Source organism: Candoia aspera, chromosome 1, assembly GCF_035149785.1.
Source record: "Candoia aspera isolate rCanAsp1 chromosome 1, rCanAsp1.hap2, whole genome shotgun sequence".
NCBI classification, from domain to species: Eukaryota; Metazoa; Chordata; class Lepidosauria; order Squamata; family Boidae; genus Candoia; species Candoia aspera.
Window position 1 is genome coordinate 49,255,754 of NC_086153.1, and position 22,833 is coordinate 49,278,586.

General features: G+C 39.3%; 1 protein-coding gene across 1 annotated transcript in view; it reads right to left on the minus strand.

Moving 5' to 3' along the window:
- Positions 1 to 22,516, minus strand: part of USH2A (usherin) — a 513,845-nt gene extending 491,329 nt beyond the window's left edge. Inside the window, exons 1-2 of the mRNA XM_063288775.1 lie at positions 22,038 to 22,516; positions 11,593 to 11,758 (exon numbers count right to left, since the gene is read on the minus strand). Of these exons, the coding sequence (XP_063144845.1) occupies positions 11,593 to 11,758; positions 22,038 to 22,516 (645 nt within the window). The remainder of the gene's footprint in view (positions 1 to 11,592; positions 11,759 to 22,037) is intronic.
- Between the last annotated feature and the right edge of the window lie 317 nt (positions 22,517 to 22,833).

The following is a 22,833-nucleotide window of genomic DNA, read 5'->3' on the forward strand; positions in this document are numbered from 1 at the left end:
TAACTCCTTTGATCTCTATTAATTAAAACTTCTTTAGAAACTGTTTCTATTAAGATACTATAATTTTTTATTTGTGGTTCCTTAAAAGAATAAAGTTTAGAAAGACAGTCTATTCATGGGTATTGGCCAGGGTGACTATGAGTATCCACAATAGCAGTCACTGGGGAGACAATTGTTGTTGTTTATTCGTTTAGTCGCTTCCGACTCTTCGTGACTTCATGGACCAGCCCACGCCAGAGCTTCCTGTAGGTCATCAACACCCCCAGCTCCCCCAGGGACGAGTCCGTCACCTCTAGAATATCATCCATCCATCTTGCCCTTGGTCGGCCCCTCTTCCTTTTGCCCTCCACTCTCCCTAGCATCAGCATCTTCTCCAGGGTGTTCTGTCTTCTCATTATGTGGCCAAAGTATTTCAGTTTTGCCTTGAATATCATTCCCTCAAGTGAGCAGTCTGGCTTTATTTCCTGGAGGATGGACTGGTTTGATCTTCTTGCAGTCCAAGGCACTCTCAGAATTTTCCTCCAACACCACAGTTCAAAAGCATCGATCTTCCTTCTCTCAGCCTTCCTTATGGTCCAGCTCTCGCAGCCATATGTTACTACGGGGAACACCATTGCTTTAACTATGCGGACCTTTGTTGTCAGTGGGGAGACAATACACAGGAGAAATGCTGTGTGTAGGTATTGCAGAGATATTTGGTTGTTAATGTAGAAAGCAGCACATCTGAAGTCCTGATCTAGAAGAGTTCTTATATCGAAAGGTATAAGAAACTAATTATTTTCCTAGTCACATACTATGTAACCCTGCTATATTCTACTTTTGTAACATTGCCCAGGTGAGTCAAATTGGAACCCCCAAAATCCCCAAAAATCTGGAGGGCATCAAGTTGGTCAGGGCTGCTTGATCCTGCACATTTCCTAATGCAGTATATTAGGGGTCTTCCAGGTTTCTTTCTTTCTTTCTTTCTTTCTTTCTTTTTCTTTCTTCTTCTATGTTCAGCCCTAGTTAAGTAACTATTTCAGCAAAATCAGTATGTATGTATGTATGTGTGTGTGTGTGTCCGTGCATGTATATGTGTGTGTGTGCGCGTGTATATATCTTCAAAAATAATGTAATACTCTTTTTAAAAAGAGCCTGACTTACATTTATTTGAATCATTAGCCTATTATTTTGGTGGACAGCATCCTCTAAGCTCTCAACCTGATAACAACCTAATGAAAAACCTGTTGAATTTTCATGACTTCTGCATACTACGTATCATGTCTTTTCAATTTCTGTGTATTAATGTCCTCTTTTTTTGTTTGTTTGTTTGTTTACAGATTATTTTGCATTTCAGTAGAAGAAAATTGCCTAACTGTGAAACTAAGCTTTTAATTTATTATCAAAATGATATCTTGGTGGCACCCCATGTAAATTAAGTGCTAGACTGAAACTCCGGTTCTAAATACATTTTAATGTGGGCATCCCCTTGCAGTCTTTGGTAAGTAAAAATAAGACATGAAATAAACATTAGGTATCTACTCTTAAGCTCTCTGTCAAGAGTATACCAAGGCTTCTAACCACAGAGTTCAGCTGAAGGTAACTATCTGTCAAATGTAATCTGTGAAAGTGAATATGCTTAAGCTTGTGCTATGAATCAGCCAAAATGGCTTTGGTCTTATTGACATTCAACTGCAACAAGCTACAACTTCCTGAGCCCAACAATACCAAGAGAGCTTCTGTGACAGAAAGCTTTAAATATAGAGGCAACTAGCATCACAATGGACATGGAGCTAAACTTTATGATCCTTCCAAACTTCATCAGAAATTGGTCAGTCAGTCATCAAGTAGAAAAAGAGGCCGTAAGCCTTTGCTATCATGTGTAGCCTTCAGTGAATCTCCATGGTTCATAAATCATCACAACTATTATGAAGGAGTACAAATATGATTGACAGATAAAGGCCACTTGAAGCCACCATGCTCTCACTTACTATTTCCTGGGATTTTTTTTTAAACAAGCATCCACCAAGATGAAGGCTCATGAGTCATTGATTCTGATTTGCCAACTGTTGAATATTTTGCTATTTTAGCAGTCTTAGGAAGGTTTCAAAACTGAAAATTTACCAACCCTTTGAGTAAATGTTTGACTTCCTGTGGTTAAATCAAAACTGCCTGGTATGGTACATTGGTTAGTGTATGGGATTATAACTGGAGAAACCTGAGTTCCAGTCAATCCTAGCTAGGAAACTCACTGTGTGATCTTGGGTCACTCATTGTCTTAGCCCAACCTGACTTACAGGTTCTTGATATGGTGGGGATAAAATCAAGAGAGACAATCATATAAGCTACTCTGAGCTCTAGAGAAAAGGCATAAGAAGAATATAAAACATGCTTGTGTGGGAGCACATACCACACCTATCTAGCTAATATAATTGCCAAACTTTTTTTTTTTTTTGCATTATACAGGCTATGCCAAATGTTAGGCCCATAAGCCAATCACAGTATCTATTTTTATTTTTATATTTTTCAGAGAAAATGTTACTATACATAGAAATGTTCAAAGGCCATGCATCAAATGAGTAAGGAAGTGATTAGAAGAAAATGGCAACTAATTTGAACGTTTCATGTAAATTATATAATTGTCTATGAGGCTTGACTTTGTCCATGGGACCTGATTTTTTGGTACAATATATATATATATCCAAAAGCTATCTGATCAACAGCGTGTTTGAAGAACTTGCCAACAGAAATGTACAAATGCCTAAAAACCTTTATTTATTCTGCATTATTCTTTTACCTGTTTATCCTCTTACACAGCATAAGGACCTACCATTACATTAAGGACCTACCAGATAAATCTACTCAAGTCTGAAGTCAGATACTCACTGCTAGGCAGATCTTTACTAAGAACAGGCCTTCTCAGCTATAGGACATTATCAGACAGGGTTTCAAAGCGGCACAAAGTGAACTGAGCCCCAGCTAATCAGTCAACAGCATCGCTTGGCACTTTTATGCCAAGCTCTGACATTCTCTTGCTGCAGAGGAAAGTGCCCGGTTGCACAGTTGACTAATAGTGGTGGCACAATTTGCTTCCAGTGGGGATTTGAATAATTCCCATGCTCCCTAAAACAGGGTTTCCCAAATTGTGACGTGTACCTCCCTTGGGGAGGTGCAGACAAGAGCCCAGGGGAAGTGTGAAGTACCTTTTAGTTATATTGTTGCAATAAATCCACCTTTCCCAAAGTTTCATTCTATTGTTTTCATTGTTCATTTCTGTTCATTTTCATCTTTGGATTTTTAGGGGAGGGGTGTCCATTAAGATTACACTAATAGGAATAGTGTGATAGGAAAAAGTTTAGGGACCCCCGCCCTAAAGCCTCTGGGAGAATTGCCTGGCATTTGCTGGTCTCTTTTCACAACCAGCTTTTAAAATCTGCTGAAGCCTTTAGAATCCTAGTTTTATTACTAGAATGTTTATGCTCCTCTATTGTTAACATGTTATTGTTGCTATTTTATTTTACTCTTCCCTGGGAGCACTTGGGCTAAAAAGCAAGTCAAGATATGTTATTAAACCAAAACAAAACAAAAAGCTCCAGAAGGCATCTCCATCATAGTGCTCACCTACTCAGCTTCACTAATGCTACAGCAACCAATATTCCAGGACTTTCCCTAGACTAAAGACCAAGTAACGTATCATATGAAAATGTGCATAACAATTGTCCCTTCCACCATAAGAGGAAAACAAAAATTGAGAAGTTCAAATGTCAAAGGGGGGGGGGGAGTTAACTGCTGCTCCTCAATAAAACTCAAGCATTATTTTGAGAAGCTTGTACAAATGTGTCACCTCTTGCATACTCTGATCCTATTCCATAATATGTCCATGTGAGTTATGAAAAAGAGCTTTGATTTTAATTCTGAATTTATATGTTTTTATTTCTGAAATTATGCAGTAGGTCCACACCATGCTGCCCCCAACAAATAATCCTTATACTGTTTTTATGGAGCCAGAAATCTGTTTCTGAAAAATGTAGTTTAACTGAACAAATATATTTTCTATTCCAAAAAAGGTCTTGAGCCAGCATTACACTGTTCAGAATGTTGCTCATTATGCTATAACACAGCTTCTAATTAGTTCCAATAAATATCACAATGTCTGGATAATGGGAATATAGATACTGAGAAATAAGTGTCTATAAATATTCTTATACACAACTGACAACACAGTCTCATCTTTTTTCTCTCATGGTAATTAGATTGCAGTCTACTCTGGATTTCTTGAATTTCCAGTGTTTTCTTTCTCACTACATGCTTGAAGTGTTGGGCTTCTCCACAACATATTCTTCTTGCTCCCAGGATTCAAACTGCAGAACTGTGAAGATATTCAGAAACTAGGTAGAAAAAGTCAAATGTGATGCTGAAGCAGAATGTTAAGTAGCCATTCCTCCATATGTTTTATACTCAAAATATATCTGGTCTGAGAAGAATCCATTGGCATTTTTAAATTGTGTGTCTCTATGTGCGTGCAACACCTAGGAGCAGTGTTTCTCAACTTCAGCAATGTGTGGACTTCAACTCCCAGAATTCCCCAGCCAGCATTCTGGGAATTCTGGGAATTGAAGTCCATACATCTTAAACTTGCTGAGGTTGAAAAACACTGCCTAGGAATATAATGTTTAATTAGACATTTCCTTATTAAAAATGCAAACTTCCCTTTCAGATAATCACAAAGACATTTTTCAAAGGATGCAGATAGTGCCTCTCTTGAGTATCAACTGTATGTGCAACATACATTAAAAAAATAGGCAAAGCTTTGATTGCATTGTCACAGCCACCCTCTTGACTTTTTTAACCACACCCTTTGGACACCCCTGCCCATCTACATCCTTTGGAAAATATCTTTGTGATTATCTGAAAGGAAAGTTTGATTGATCTATTCACCTTATTTTTTGTATCCCTTTATTATCTGACCGCATGCAAAGAATTTGATGGTATCGGTAAGAGAGATACAGCCAGGAGGTTATCTAGGAATTCCTTAGTCTCAAAGCTATTTGGGGGAGGGGGGAGGAGACACAGAAAAAGTTGAGAGGGAAAGGGGAAAATAGAGATATGTCTCCTAACCTTTCCCTCTAAGGATTTGCCCACTTCTTTGCAAAGCTAGGGCAGAGGCATTAGTCAGAAAAAGGAACCTCATCAGGGGATCAGAGTGACAGAACTGTCATAAAACAGAGGATCCAGGGAGGATAAAAGGGGATTGGTAAAGAAGAGTAAGGGGGAAAGGTAGAAGAATAGAGTCGGGGAGAGCAAGTTATCTCTTTCCCTTTCTTTCTTTTGCCTCAGGCCCATATCGGCTTTTCCCTTTTTTTGACTTAACTGGGATGAATTTTAATTGCAGCTTCTTGGCACATTTCATAGGCTGTATATTTTCCACTTGTGTGGAGTGGATTTCCCATTCATCACAGGATTGCAAGCAAAATCCCCAGAGCATTTTAGCTTTATCTTTCAAAGTTAGCTTTGCTTTAAAAAAATCAATAACTTTTGAACCATTTTGGCTGTCTATTACATACTCCCACATATGTTTCAAATCTAATGCTTACATGATTGCTTGATCCTACCTGTTCACCATATCAATATACAAATTCAGATGGGTAAATACACTTCACATAATAATCTTTGGTTCATGCTGTTTGGGGGAACATGAGTGTTTGTTTTAGAAATAGTAACAAACAAATCACATACTAGCATTTGGCAGTTTCTTCTTTTAAAAGCTCAATATTTCACATATTCACGGGTTAATCCCTTACCTCTTCAAATCCTCTCTTTATCCTACCAGTGATCAAAGTCCTTGACTATTTCTTTGGCTAAACAGCAACATTCCAAATAACCCAACTAATTTGTATTGCCCTCAATATCTACAAAAACTCAACTGAATCAGTCAAAGTGTTTACAAGAGTATTTCACTTTTTTTTTAGTAACTGCTGCAAATTCAGTATCATCTTTCACCAATATTACTACAGTTCTTCCAGCTTTATATTGGTTCTCTTCCCGCACTAAAACTCTTTCTCTATCTTGGCATTTTAAATCCCCTTTCATTTTCTTGGTTGTCTGTCTTATTCCAATAATATCTTTCTTATCCTTGAAAACACGTCACTCCAATTCAGCAGTCTTATTACATATGCTCCTAGCATTTGTCTAAAAGATATTTTAGCTTTTCTCTTTGCCCTCCTTTACTTTTCTTTCTCACTATCTCCTACAATGCTAATCCCTTCTCGATGGGAAATGGTTTTCCTTCAATCCAAGACTTTCCTTTTTTCTTTTGCTCACAGGGCCACTAGTTCAACCTGAATCCCTCAAAGAACTACATAAATTAAAAAGAAAGGAGAAACCAATGATGGGACTTTGCTGAGCACCTGAAGCAATTAACTTGATGTTGAAGAACTAGCACATATTCATAAATTTAACCCCACTCAGAGAGATCAGAAAGAAACCCAAATATGGTCTGACCCTGAAAGTGCCTCAGCTATTCCAGATAATCTAAGAGGCTCTTTATGAGCAACTTGCAAAGACCTGTATATGACAGAGTTATATTTCAAAAATAACAAAACAATATGTGCAATTAATAAGAATCTTATTAATCCCTAATGGGATTCAATTTAGTCTCAAACGGACCCAGTCTTCTAGAGGGTTAAATTAATTTTACCCAGTCAGGCCTGTCATGGGAATATCTTAAATTAGTCAACTGGCCTCTGAGAAAAAGGACTGGAGGGGGAAAAGGGGGGGGGGGGCTAAAACTCCTCAATCTCGTCACCTACCCACACCAGTCATACTACTACTATAGTATACTATAGAAATTGCTCAGCATCTATTTTGTATCATTTTGACTCTAGATGAATTTCTACCCCACACTACCACCACCAGTCATTAATCTACTTTACATGATTTTTTTCTCTATGACTTCTGTTTAGGCTGTATTTATGAATATGGAGTATGAGATTATTTTGAGTTCATAGAGAGTTGCTCTCAAAAGTGTTGCATGTAATTCTAGGTTATACACTGAGAAGTGCTACTTTTACTTCTATTGAATTTTAAAAATTGTGATATTATTATTTATTATTACAGTTTTATCCCGCCTTTTTTGTTTACCATCTTGAGATATATAAAATTCCCTTCTCACCCATATGGGTATGTGTCTTCCTGAGCCTCGGGTCCTCTACCAGAGGCCTGGGAGTTTGAGGGTTCTGAGCAGTATCTTAGCTGTTCCTAGCACTGCATTCTTCTGGACAGAGAGCTCTGATGTTGTTCCTGGGATCTGTTGGAGCCACTCTCCCAGCTTGGGGGTCACAGCCCCGAGTGCCCCTACCACCACTGGAACCACTTTGGCCTTCACTTTCCACATTCTCTCTAGTTCCTTCCTCAGGCCCTGGTACTTCTCCAGCTACACATACTCCTTCTTCCTGATGTTGCTGTCACTTGGCACCGCTACATCTATCATCACCACTGTCTTCTGGTCCTTGTCTATTACCACGATGTATTAGTAAATACAGTTCACTGTTTCTATTCCTAATGACCTATCTGTGGTTACAGATTATGTTCCAGGGAATACAGATCAGGGATGTCTAGTAAGAATAGTAGTAAGCAATAAAGACTAGTAATAATTCTAGTAATAAGGACTAGTAATAATTCTAGTAATAAGGACTAGAAATAATTGATTTGATCTTCTCTGCAAGATCAAATCCAACATTTGCCATCTACTTCTTGCTTTAGATCACATTCTGGGTTCAGAAAGGCCTGACTAATGCTATCCATTAACTGTTTCTAGCATGGAATAAAGTGGGTGAGAAAACCAATTTTAAAGATAGCATATAAATTCCAAAATAAATTAAGCAAACTAAATGGTTTAGGTCTAAGCTATTTAAAGAACCACCCATTCCTCTACTGTCTGCCCTACATACTCTGTTTACCAATAGTCCATTTTTTAATGGGTCCTACTAGGCTAGCTTTGACATCAACAACAAATTCAGCTTTCTTCATGGCAGAGGCTTATAAAATGGAATAAATTGCCACTGTAGTTGAAGCAAGCCCCCGCTTACTAAATTTAAAAACAGAGTGAAAACATTTATTTTCACTGACCTTTTAACACTACTGTTCTAGCTTTTGTGTTCTGTACCACTTACATTTTAATACTGCTTTTGCTGTTTTTTGTCAGCCGCCCACAGCCATTAAGCAAATGGGTGGCACATACATTTTCTAAATAAAAATAATGAATAGAATAGAACAGAACAGTCCTCAGAATCCTCTGGTTTTCTTTAAGGGGTTCGGTGAATCCCTGCAGAACTCACCATAGAAAAGATTTTCTGCGAAGAGAAAATCTGAATCATCTGTACAGTACTGAGTTGCAATAAGTTTACAACTCAGTTTAAGGACTTCTAATTTAAAGTGTGAGGCACACTATGCATGTATAATCAGAAATAAGTTATACTGAGTTCAACAGGATGTATATCCTTACCAACTATCAAATAACTGTAAAACAGGGGGGGGGGGAGGGACTGAGAGAGAGAGAGAGAGAGAATGATGAGGTATAGAAGAGTAAAGCAATAGCTAAGATCAGGGCAAGACTGATCTTAGTTCAGCATCTTCTTTCTCACAGTGGCTAACCAAAGATGCCCAAGCAGGTGACAAAGACATATGGAGAGCCACTTTGGTCTAGTGGTTAAGGCAACGGGCTAGAAACCAGGAGATTGAGAGTTCTAGTCCCGCCTTGGGCGTGAAAGCCAGCTGGGTGACCTTGGGCCAGTCACTCTCTCTCAGCCCAACCCACCTCACAGGGTTGTTGTTGTTGTGGGGAAAATAGGAGGAGGAAGGAGTACTAGGTATGTTCCCCACCTTGAGTTATTTATAAAAATAATAAAGGTGGGATATAAAATACATAAAATAAATAAATATCCCTTCCCCACTGCTTTTCTCCTGGTATCTGGAGGCGCACAGCTGAGAGTGAATTAGAACCTCAGTTTCCCCATTCCTAACCCAACATCTTAACACTACACTGATTCTCTAATTATTTAATTATCTAATGATCCCTAGCATGGAATTTGCCTTTTAGCTGCTGTACGTTGAATTGACATCTTCAGTGAATTATCCACTATGTTCCTAAGTTAGACAGCTCACTTTACACATATTGAAATTGGAAAACTGCCATTTGATTGACCATTTCACCCCATCTAAAGAGATTTTTCAGGAGTGCTTCACAGTTACTTTTAATTCTTGCCACCCTAAATATTTTTGTATTATCTGCAGACTTAGCCATCTCACTGATTATCCACAGAACAAGATATTTTAGGACAAATCAAAAATAACTGATTCTAACACAGACCCTTGAGATAGTCTACTTCTTACTTTTCTCCACTGAGAAACTTGTTCATTTATTCCCACTCTTTGCTTTCTGTTTTTAACTAGTTCACAGTCTATAGAAGGACAGGTTCTTCTATCCCATGACCACAAAGTTTGCTCAGGAGTCTTTGATGAAAATTAAGTTATACAGAAATCTTGATGGCAGGCTGTGAGCCTGAGACTGCAGTTCTTGCTTTGCTATGCAGAGTTGTAATAAAGAAGTAAATGTTTTGTTCTGTATGCTTGAGACTGCCGTGCTCTTGTCATTAAACATAAATATAGAGTACCCAAAACATTGCAGAGAAGAAGCAAAAAGAAGATTTTACAAATTGGAAAGGACAAGTTTTCTCTTGATAGTCAAACAGTTATGATGTAAAGTGGTCTCATTAAATCATAAGTACTTTAACCTTTTCTTGAAAGAACTGGAAGATTTAAAGATTTATAAAGAAATGTTGCCTAAACTAAAAAAAGACTCACATTTGACATGCATTGAAATGATAATGCTGATTTCAATAGGCATTCTAAGAGCATTTTGCTCCCAAAGGAGTAATTCAAACCCAGTTACCCCTTTACATTTTGCATTTAAACTTCCTTTCTAAGGCTTTTAATGTGGTGCTGCCAAAACTTGGCAAAGTTATGCAAATATGATTTAGCAAAATAAAGGCTAATATGAATATTATTAAATAGAGACACTGAATCTGTAATAAAACATTCCCAACTGACAGTCCTAAAGATGACCCATTTCACTCTAGTTTTGGTAGATGTGGATATGACAGCATGCATTTCTCAAGACTCTTCAAACTTCATGATTTCTTTATTCATTTACAGAGGGAAATACATAAATGTGAGGGGTTTTTTTTCTTCCTAGCATTTTTCCTGTAGGTGCAGGGTTTGCTTTTTCGGATCAACCAAATGTTGATCTGTTGGTTGCAACAGAAATTGACCGAATGGCTTGTCGCCCAAGCCTGATGTCATGAGAGTGACTGGCCCAAAGTCACCCAGCTGGCTTTCATGCCTAAGGTAGGACTAGAACTCACAGTCGCCTGGAGCCTTAACCACTAGACCAAACTGGCTCTCCATATAAATGTGAGTAAGCAATAGGAAAACAGCACAATAATCTAATTTTACATGATAGCCATTTCTAATACTGTACAGTAGAACTGTGTAATGCTTTAGATTTTTAGATTCCAAAAAAGTGCTTTGGAGAACATAGGGACATGAATGAAGGACTTTTCTGCAACCCTTTAAAACAGCTGAATTAATGCAGCTGCTTCAAAGAGTTATAGATGGGTGCTACATTTGCTCTGAAGCATCTTTTTGGAATAGAATCTGAAGCACTGCACAGCTTTTCTGTATCTTTGCACTACCATATTCCCTGCATAAAATTACCTACCTATCCCCTCTTACTTCAACGTTTATGTTAGGTCTAGTTAACAAATTCTGTAGAACTTTTAGATCTAACTCCTTATGCTAATTTTAGACCCTCTAGGTTCACGGTGGAGCTGCTATATACTATTTCGTCATGGCATTTGCTCAGACATAGTATCAATCCAAAGGTCAGCTTTCAATTTTATGTGCTGTTTTATCAGTCCCAAAGAAGATACTAACTCGCTATGTGTGAAACTAATGATTGATTATGAGTTGTATGTAGTTATATCCTTCAAACAGTGGAATAGTTTCATTATTTTGAACACCTATAAGCTGCCTAGGATGCACAACATTCTGTATACAACCATTTTTTCCCCAACAAATGACATAATCCAAAAAGTACTAAAGTTTAGGTATGTACTGTAAATGCATGTAACATCTTGAATGGTGGATTAGAGTATCAAGCTATTACACATGACAGTACTGATCTATTTGTTAGGCATTTAATCCAGGAACTTTATATCTCTTCTCATTCAACCTAGAACCTTTTTTATAAGGCAAATGCTATGTTCAGCACAGCTAGGTATCTTGTGAAATATCTCCATACCTGTTTTTACTGCTATGCTTGCTTGCTTTAGAATATTGTGATGGATATTATATGCAGGAGCAAACACTGGTCATTGTTAAAACTCTGTTAGAGACTAGAGTTTGAAATAAAGAAATGCATCATCACTCGTCCCCCACTTTATCATAACATTTTAAGTTAAACTCTACCATTTTAATGTTTGTTCAGATGTGCCCCTCTCATATAATGAAAGACTTTAATACTGGTGCTAAAGGTTATTTATTTATTTAACTCACCTGCACGCTAAGATGATTCCATTTCTTCACAAGAATTCTCCCCAGTGTCATTACTTTTATCGGTAGCTGCAGCCCATTTATAGTGCGATAATAAAACACTGTCTCTTTCTCAGAAATTGTAAGCTTGAACACAGTCTGCCCATCAGCAGCTTTCTCCACCATACACCTTTGGAAACAATAAAGAAGACAACACCGAAGGTGAACTTCTAAAAGAGCAGTGGAATCACGACAGCAATGGCGGGTGGGGGAAAGAAGTGATGCAGGTTTGAGTAGCCAGGTATTTAAAAAGCAGGAATTAAGCTTAATGACGTTAAAGTTAAATAAATTACTGTGGAAGGTTTCTGCTAGACTCCTTTACGGCTTTGTTTGGGGCCCTTTTTCTTCAACATAAATAACCTGGATTTGGAGGGGGGTAGTCGCCAACACAACAAAAGACAGAATTAAGTTTCAAGGGGTCAAAGCTGATAAGAGGATATTTAACAGAGATCTTTAAAACTTTAGCTCTGAAGTACAACACATTCATAATAAATATACCTGCACAACATTCTGCATAGGAGAATGTATAGGCTCTAGATGTTCTAAGAGATCACATATCACATGTGCTAAAAGAGCTAATGCAATCCATCATTCAATTAACAGAAGCATAATGTCTGAGTAATTGGAAGCAATATTCTACTCTTGGCGCAACATCTTAAGGTCGGTGACACATTGGGCTATCTGCAGAGAAGAACGATCAGTATACTGAGGCTACTGGCAAAAAATTCCTAAGATGAACAAAGGAGCTAAGTATGTTTCAGGGGTTTCTGCAGGGTTTAAAAAAAAATAAATTAGGATGGCAGCCCTGATGGTACAATGGAAGCACCACTTGTTTTTTAATGTGAGTCACCCTGGTATGTTTAGTCTGGAGAACAACACATAAAGGATAGGCAAAATAACGATCTTCCAAATTCTGAAAGACTGGCATTCAGAAGATACAATAGAATTTGCTCTGCTACTGTATAGAATCAATGGTGGAAATGGAAGTCAAGCATATTTTATGTAACCATTAGAAAAAGCTTCCTCAGAACAAATGTTGTATGTCAGTGGAACACATTGCCTTGGGAAGTATTGTTCTCTTCTTTGTTTCAGAACTTTAAGCAGAGTCTGGATAACCCTCTGTCAGGAATTTTGTAGTGGTAACCGATACTGCAGATCCTACATTGATCAAGGGATTGGACTAGACTAAAGCCACTTGAACTCCATGATGATATTGAATGAGGAAGAGTCACTTGTGAGCTGTGGGAAGACATGGTATCAAGCAGACCTCCAAGGGTAAGGCTGGGCTACACACAAAAAGACATAATATCTCATTCAGGCCCAACCAAAGATACTTAGTTGTTCCAGGTGAATAAGAAAATGGCTTCTCCACCCTTCCATGTATAGCAGGTAACTGGACTGGCTACTGAATTTTATTTCAACACTGGTGATGGGACGCTATCCTGAATCAAAACAGAAGACAGAAAGTTATCTTAAGGGGAGGGGGAGCAGCACAGGACAATTTAGGTAACATATTCAGTTTTGTTATCTATAACCCGCAGCTACTGTCTGTCTTCCAACATCTGCTGCCAGAAGCCACTACCTCACTTTGCTACTGAAGTAAATAAGACAGTATCCACAGGACTATATCCCAATATTGCTAAAGTTGATATTTAATACTGATAATACCATGTCTAACATTGCACAAGCAGGTTTCTCCTCATTCAGGCTTTCCAGTTCCCCTATTTCCCTTGCATGCCCTCAAGTTCTGTTCCAGACGGTGAGCCAATCTTCCATAGAAGATATTCATGCAGGAAACTACACAAAAGGGGAGAATCTTTATGCTTGTGAGTATTGTTCCATCAGCAGATGAATGCAATTGGGTTCCATCCTTTACTTTTATTACAATGCCATTTAAGCACATAATAAAACATTTATCCATAAAGTGTTCCAACTTTTCTGTAATGTAAAAGTATTTTTACCATTAGTTCAAAGTTATAGGGCATACTATTTCAAAAAGAACTTTGTTGTTTTCCCACTGCAGTCCTATGCTACTGTTTGCAGTTAAAAATAGTCACGATTCTTGCCCACAGACTGGCTTGTCACTAACTCACTTTTAATCAGACAAGATAAATGAAGTTTGACCATTATTCTCTTTCAGTAATGATTCTGAATCCATCAATTATTTGTCAACAGAATTTTAAGTGAACCATGCAGCCTGCAATGTTGCTAAAAATGCATTTCTTAACATACTGCTGATTCTGGCTGCTTGTAAACATGTTGGTTTTTCAATATCAAATATTTGTCAAAGGCACAGCCAAGAAGGAAAATATTTAGGAACTGGATTTACTCAGTTCCTGGATAAACAATAATTGGATAATCCAAAGTTTATTAATTTTGCTTATCTAAAAACAAATATCTCCATATGTGGACTCCAAGAAGTGTCCTGCCTTTAACAAAGGAAGTGACCCTGATGTATAATACTTTAAAATCCATAAAGTTTTCACAAATGTGTGATTTACAACTAATTTCCCATCTGGTAAATGTATGTGGTATGTCATGAGCACTAATGGTGAGCAGGACGGGGCCCCTATCCAGGGGGGAAAACGCATGTGTAGTACTGAGGAATTAAGCAGCCATTCAAAGAGACACAGAACAGACCCGCCTTGACTTTTGGGGTTTATCTGTCTGGGTTTTCCCACACTTCTTCAGTTTGTTAGGATTTTCTGTCTAACGTAGCAGTAATAAACACTAGAGACCTATTCCTCGTCTCAGCGTGGTTCCTGACTGTTAGGACAGGTATCTTGAAATGACATGACTGTAACAATGTCAGTAAACCTTTCAAGAAAAAGTTGACTTCATATGAAGTATGATAAGTGAGGGAAGACCTTCCTAGCCATGGTAAGACATGGCTGCTTTTCTTAAAAAACAAAAAATGCATCCTGTTCAATTACTATTCGAAGTATTAATTCTCATTCAAAGTCCTCTGAAGCTGCAGTGCAACCACCTTCCCCACAACCTTCCCTAAATAGGAAAGTTTGGAAACTGGATGAAAATTGCCCAGACTAGTTGGGTCAAGTGATGGCCCCTCAAGAAGGGCTGCATCACCACCTCCTTAAGGGCCAGCAGGACTACCCCCTCCCTTTATATGGTTAATTACTTTAAATACTTTGTTCATTTCCCTGTTTTTACTGTAAGAGCAGAACTTCAATACATCAAATATGTAAGTAAATGTTTCATGTGAAAGAAGATGTAGAAACTTAGCAACTGCCTAGGAAATGCTTCCTGTTGATTAAATTTGCTCTCTGATAACCTTTGGGTTGTTGGGCCATTGGATTCTATGGCAAATATTGGGACTTGGTAAATACACATCCCCAAAGAACATCAAGACTCTCTTAATGAGATATTTAGAGCATGTATTACTGCTGTTCTTAGTATTAATTGCAACTAAAAACAATACAATTCACAACAGACAGCAGTGAAAGGAATCTCCTGGGAGAGGATACTGTTTGGGAGCAAAGCAGTATTGTCTCACTTAGATTCTCTCTATTTTAGCTATCAAACATGCTATGCATATCTGAAATCTGATAATAACTTTGAGCACAGGATTGCAACTGATAGATAACTTAATGTAACTTAAGTAGCCTCAACTTGCTGAAGTGCCAGTTTGTGAAAATCCAACCATTTACATAAATACAAATTCCAAATTAATGTATTAACTATTGTTATTTATTCATTGGATTCACAGCTTGCCATTTCTTCAAGAGTTCATGGGCTGTACATAGAATCTGTTTTCCAGTTGTATCTCTACTATGTCAACTTGATTAGGTTGAGAAATCATGATTATATTTGTATGACACATATAACAGGTCAAGGACAAGGTTAGTGTAACACGCAAACACCCAATCAACTGTGTGATTAGAGAGAGGTTGTTTTAATCCACAGTGGCAGGTTTGCTATGACTAAAGTGTGCTCCCTTGGTCAGTCATACTCTGTGAACAACAAAATCCAGTTGAAAGCCAAGGAATTGCTCAACTCATCCTACCCAGATCACCAAGAAAAAGAGGTGGGGCTGTTCAGGCTGGATGTGGCAGAACTTACTATCAATGTCCTGATAGGCCCATTGAACATATCTCCCTCACACTGACTGGCTGCAGGGTAAATAGTGCTCCTTGTCCTCAACAACCAGCAATTACTATAAATAAATAAATAATCAATCAATCAATCAATCAATCAAAGAATCCTTGGTGGAGTCATCTGCACCTAAGCTTTAAAAACATTCATACACAATTCCATTTGCTCCCAAATAAAACAGTTATGCAAAAGAGACATCACCGTGGCTCTGGAGACTCAAAACAGCACCAAGTGTCCTCTCAATAGAGACCCTAGCAAATGGGACAGATTCTGCCCTCTCATTTCTGCTACAGTCTTCCATCCACCCACCCATGGGCACTCCCATACAGACACATGCTGAGTTTATTTGATTTACAGTAAAAAACCAAGTGGATAACAAAATAGCATGTTTATACTTTCTCAGGCACTTATAAACTGAAGAATGTATTAAAAGATACGAAATCATTAAACAAGTTTATAAAGATACAAGTAAACATCAAATGGCAATAGCGATAGAGCAGAACTGGACAAATCTTCTGGGAATTAGGATGACTTGACAACTAAGAAAAGAAGAATATTCTCCTCATCTGATCTACGGTGGTTGCAAGTAAAGAAAGACATTATTGTGGCTGGTCACTAACTCAAGTAGAAAAGGTAGCACAGAAACATCTCTGAGACTGATGCTATTTCCCACAATGGGCAGGGACATGGTCACCCTTGCCTTGGAATATTCCAATGAAGACAGAATCTAGTTAGTTTAAAGATTCTCTTATGAACTGCATATATGGTACATGCAATTTATGAGAGAGAGAGCTTCCAAACAAACATGCTTTATACAAAGTGGAGAAAAATCTTGTGAACATCGTTGTCAAGAGTGCATTGCTTCAGCTCTGTCGAGGCTCTTTTAAGGTGAATCAAGGTCAAATACTGAGCTAATAAGGAGTAAAATGTTATGTCCTGATCTATACCTGCCTTCCGTTATGACAAATAATTATCCTGTAAAGTCAGGAACAGAGACAGCTAGTTCAGTCTAGTGGTTAAGGAGCTCAGCTAGGAATGGGGAAATGGGACAGGACTTCTGAAGGCAATCACTACTTCCATTTTGCCATACTTGATGACTGGTCTTTTGTTTCTACAAGGAAAGGACTCAGAGTGTTCACATTAGTCCCACTTGCATTGTACAGAAGACATAATCAGCACACAAGAGAACTGAAACAGGCTTTATGGCCAACATTGAGTGAAGCTCAGGTTTTGTTAAGGCTTACACCAGAGAATTAATATTAAAGTTCAAAAGCATTGTTGCTACATCACTTTTTGAATAGGGATTGAATGTTCAATGTCCTAAGGAGCCATAAAGGACCAGCAACTTCTTAATCAACGAAAAGGATTTATCAATCAATGGAGGAAGCAGCTAATTTCTTCCTTAGTCTATCTCTGGAGACTGACTCTAAAAGCTGGCTTTAATCAAAAACTGTCCTTCCTTGCGAAATGCACATAGGTAGGAACACAAGCATGCAAACACAAACACACAGGCCTATGTGGATAAGACAAAGTGGGCATCTAATCTTTCTACCGTCCATGCCCAGACAGTAATAGTCAAAACATTCACTGACCTACACTGTCAGGCAGGCCCTCAGGGGTGGGAGCAATGCTATTTCCAACTCTCCAGAAGGAAGCCACCAATACAAAGATAATCTCATTAATCCAACACTGCTCCCCAGACACCAGTCACCAAAGTACACAGGATATCCCAAATCTGATTCCATCATGCCCCATATTACTACAGAGCAACTTCTAGACTCAGTCACCATAAAGCAGTCTGTCCAATTTGGGGGCCCATTCCTCCCAGTCCATGTCCGCACAATGCTCCCCCACATCCACAGTCCAAAACATGAGACATTGTGATGATCACCTGTCTTATCAAACTTCTCACCAGTAAACAGATAAAGTGAGATGGTGTCCTATTTCATGTAACCAATAAATGAAAGATAAAGGACACCATCTTGACCTAGATTATAGGAAAGATGAATGAGTAGAGCTACAACAACACTAAACAAATATGCAGAAGCAAGGCAAAAGCTCAAAATAATCAGTCCAAGATGGTTATTATGCACAACTGAGACTATTGATCAAATCTATATCCCATTATATTTAGCTGGCCACTATTTTGTTAGGCCAGAGGCTAATAGTCCTGGAAAATATAGCTGGTAGTCCCACCCTCACAACAGTAGCACCAGTGCAACAGATAGCCCTTTCTCCAGGGCTACAGTACACAAATCTAAAAATTCCTGATAACAGAAAAAAATCTGAGCACATCAAACTGATCTGTGGAGCCAGCAAGGTGCCTTTGATTGCCATCACCAAGGTGCTATCAGGGATGTCCAAAAAAGCAGTCCCACCATCAGCAATCCACAGGCTCAGGAGAAATACTCATTGTCACAGAGACTGTCTCCATCAAATCCTAACCAAGGATTTCCATGGTCAAATTATATCTATCCTCTGACTGTTCACAGAAAACACTCCCATCACCATAATGGCTATTTCCACCTACCACAGCTCCATGCAGCAGCCTTAGACTGAGCATCAGGGACACACTCAGCATGGACAAGGGGGAGAGAAGATGGCCTTGGAGACACTTCTGAGAGATGTAAGCAGCTGCCAAAATCACCAAAAAGGAATTTTGACTGAAGTAGGTGTTATCTCTTCAGCAAAGGACCGTTACCTTGTCGTGCTGCTGGAGCTTGAGCACCTCAATGATGCCATGAGCTAAACCATGAAGGGCCACCCAAGACGGGAAGGTCATGACACAGAGGTCAGACTAAATGCGATCCCTGGGGAAGGTAATGGCAACCCACCCCAGTATTCTTGCCGTGAAAACTCAATGGATCAGTACAACCAGAGATATGTCGGTATACCATCGGAAGATGAGACCCCCAGGTCGGAAGATGGTCAAAATGCTACTGGGGAGGAACAGGGATGAGTTCAATTAGCCCCAGATGTGATGATGCAGCTAGCTCAAGGCCGAAAGGACAGCTAGCGGCCAATGGTGCTGGTGGTGAACGGCGAATCCCATGTTCTAAGGATCAACACACCATTGGAACCTGGAATATAAGATCTATGAGCCAGGGCAAATTGGATGTGGTTATTGGTGAGATGTCAAGATTAAGGATAGACATTTTGGGCGTCAGTGAACTGAAATGGACTGGAGTGGGCCACTTCACATCAAATGACCACCAGATCTACTACTGTGGACAAGAGGACCACAGAAGAAATGGAGTAGCCTTCATAATTAATAGTAAAGTGGCTAAAGCAGTGCTTGGATACAATCCAAAAAACGATAGAATGATTTCAATTCAAATTCAGGGCAAGCCATCTAACATCACAGTGATCCAAATATACGGCCCAACCACAGATGCTGAAGAAGCTGAAGTAGAGCAGTTCTATGAGGATCTGCAGCACCTACTGGACAACACGCCTAAAAGAGATGTTATTTTCATCACGGGAGACTGGAATGCTAAGGTGGGCAGTCAGATGACGCCTGGAATGACAGGTAAGCATGGCCTGGGAGAACAAAACGAAGCAGGACATAGGCTGATAGAATTTTGCTAAGACAACTCACTCTGCATAACAAACACTCTCTTCCAACAACCTAAGAGACGGTTTTATACATGGACTTCGCCAGATGGACAACACCGAAATCAGATTGACTACATCCTTTGCAGCCAAAGGTGGCGGACATCTATACAGTCGGTAAAAACAAGACCTGGAGCTGACTGTAGTTCCAATCACGAACTTCTTCTTGCACAATTTAGGATCAGACTCAAGAGATTAGGGAAGACCCACAGATCAGCTAGATATGAGCTCACTAATATTCCTAAGGAGGTGAAGAATCGATTTAAGGGACTGGACTTAGTAGATAGGGTCCTGGAAAAACTCTGGACAGAAGTTCGCAACATTGTTCAGGAGGCGGAAACAAAATACATCCCAAAGAAAGAGAAAACCAAGAAGGCAAAATGGCTGTCTGCTGAGACACTAGAAGTAGCCCAAGAAAGAAGGAAAGCAAAAGGCAACAGTGATAGGGGGAGATATGCCCAATTAAATGCAAAATTCCAGAGGTTAGCCAGAAGAGATAAGGATTATTTTTAAACAAGCAATGCGTGGAAGTGGAAGAAGACAATAGAATAGGAAGGACAAGAGACCTCTTCCAGAAAATTAGAAACATCGGAGGTAAATTCCTGGCAAAAATGGGTATGATCAAAAACAAAGATAGCAAGGACCTAACAGAAGAAGAAGAGATCAAGAAAAGGTGGCAAGAATATACAGAAGTCCTGTATAGGAAGGATAACAATATCGGGGATAGCTTTGACGGTGTGGTCAGTGAGCTAGAGCCAGACATCCTGAAGAGTGAGGTTGAATGGGCCTTAAGAAGCATTGCTAATAACAAGGCAGCAGGAGACGACGGCATCCCAGCTGAACTGTTCAAAATCTTGCAAGATGATGCTGTCGAGGTAATGCATGCTATATGCCAGCAAATTTGGAAAACACAAGAATGGCCATCAGACTGGAAAAATTCAACTTATATCCCCATACCAAAAAAGGGAAACACTAAAGAATGTTCAAACTATTGAACAGTGGCACTCATTTCACATGCCAGTAAGGTAATGCTCAAGATCCTGCAAGATAGACTTCAGCAATTCATGGAGTGAGAATTGCCAGAGGTACAAGCTGGGTTTAGAAAAGGCAGAGGAACTAGGGACCAAATTGCCAATATCCGCTGGATAATGGAAAAAGCCAGGGAGTTTCACAAAAACATTTATTTCTGTTTTATTGACTATTCTAAAGCCTTTGACTGTGTGGACCATAACAAATTGTGGCAAGTTCTTAGTGGTATGGGGATACCAAGTCATCTTGTCTGCCTCCTGAAGAATCTGTATAATGACCAAGTAGCAACAGTAAGAACAGACCACGGAACAACGGACTGGTTTAAGATTGGGAAAGGAGTACGGCAGGGCTGTATACTCTCACCCTACCTATTCAACTTGTACGCAGAACACATCATGCGACATGCTGGGCTTGAGGAATCCAGGGCTGGAGATAAAATGGCTGGAAGAAACATTAACAATCTCAGATATGCAGATGATACCACTTTGATGGCTGAAAGTGAAGAGGAACTGAGGAGCCTTATGATGAAGGTGAAAGAAGAAAGTGCAAAAGCTGGCTTGCAGCTAAACCTTAAAAAAACCAAGATTATGGCAACCAGCTTGATTGATAACTGGCAAATAGAGGGAGAAAATGTAGAAGCAGTGAAAGACTTTGTATTTCTAGGTGTGAAGATTACTGCAGATGCTGACTGCAGTCAGGAAATTAGAAGCTGCTTAATCCTTGGGAGAAGAGGAATGACAAATCTCGATAAAATAGTTAAGAGCAGAGACATCACACTGACAACAAAGGTCCGCATAGTTAAAGCAATGGTGTTCCCCGTAGTAACATATGGCTGCAGGAGCTGAACCATAAGGAAGGCTGAGAGAAGGAAGATAGATGCTTTTGAACTGTGGTGCTGGAGGAAAATTCTGAGAGTGCCTTGGACTGCAAGAAGATCAAACCAGTCCATCCTCCAGGAAATAAAGCCAGACTGCTCACTTGAGGGAATGATATTCAAGGTAAAACTGAAATACTTTGGCCACATAATGAGAAGACAGGACACCCTGGAGAAGATGCTGATGCTAGGGAGAGTGGAAGGCAAAAGGAAGAGGGGCCGACCAAGGGCAAGGTGGATGGATGATATTCTAGAGGTGACGGACTCGTCCCTGGGGGAGCTGGCGGTGTTGACGACTGACAGGAAGCTCTGGCTTGGGCTGGTCCATGAAGTCACGAAGAGTCGGAAGTGACTAAATGAATAAACAACAACAGGTGTTATCTGGATCAAGCTACTGACAGTGGGCTTCCATGGCTAACTGTGGACTTTAACTAGTTCTCCCTAGTCCAACACCATACCTGCTGTTTAAAATAGAAACAATAATTCATAAGTAAGAGAAAAAAATGCATTCAAGTTCCTCTGTATTAAGAATTGTCTACACACAGATAGCAAATAACAAGAGAAAGAACACCAGACATGTAGTGCAATCAAATTTGTCATCCCCATTTGCTGCCTAAAGTGAAACAGTCAACTAAACCTGTACCAAAAAGTATTTCTAAGTTTACATGAAATCAGTGTGATAACATTAATGTGCCATTCATTTTATGAGCACCCCAACAGAAATTCTGTCTATTATTAAGTTTGATTTTCCCAGTTGAATAACCATCTGCCAGCTACTTACATTACACCTTCTTTCTCAGGTTTCAACCACACAGTTAAAGTAAATGAAACAGCAAGCTTCCGAGCATGAGGAGTGGAAAAGGAACCCTTTTCACCATCAAAAATAATGCTTGATGTGTTGCCAAAAGATCCAGAAGGCATATCGTTTTGGTCTTGGTTGATACCGTTGCCCAGGCCTTCTGAGAGAATGGCAGCATAGGACACAGGAGATGATCTGTACGGACACTTCTGAATGCAAAACTGCTGAGTACAGGAGTGAATACTTTCAACATTAGCTGAACTTTGACAAAAAACACTCCGCTCTGGCAATCCACAGGTAGCTTGGGTTGGCATGATGGAAATGTTCTTGGAAGCACCCACATTTTCAAGACGTGGGAAATGTCCCTGTGAACTGGCAAGAGGTAAGGTTGTATAATAAACTGTGATGGATGTTTCAATAGCATGAAGCAGGAAACCACAGTGCAGAACCAGGCAAATCATGTTTATAGGCAGGCTGCTTCTTGATAAGGCATCCCTAAATAAATAATGACGACTGCATCAGTGGAAATGCCCTTGGGCAGCTAGTTGAGAGATGATACAGCATTTCTCCTTAATTTGAAATCCTGGCAGCATTGAGTTTCTCAAGTTGAGTGGCATATACTTGGGGGAAATGGTAACACCTGAAAACAATACAAAAAAATATTTAAAGGGAATTGGTGCTTTATACCATTAACAGATATACAAACAACTCAGGCCAGACTGACCTAGATCTGTCAGGGAGGAAAAACCAATTGAAACTGAAAAGTCACTTGCAAATC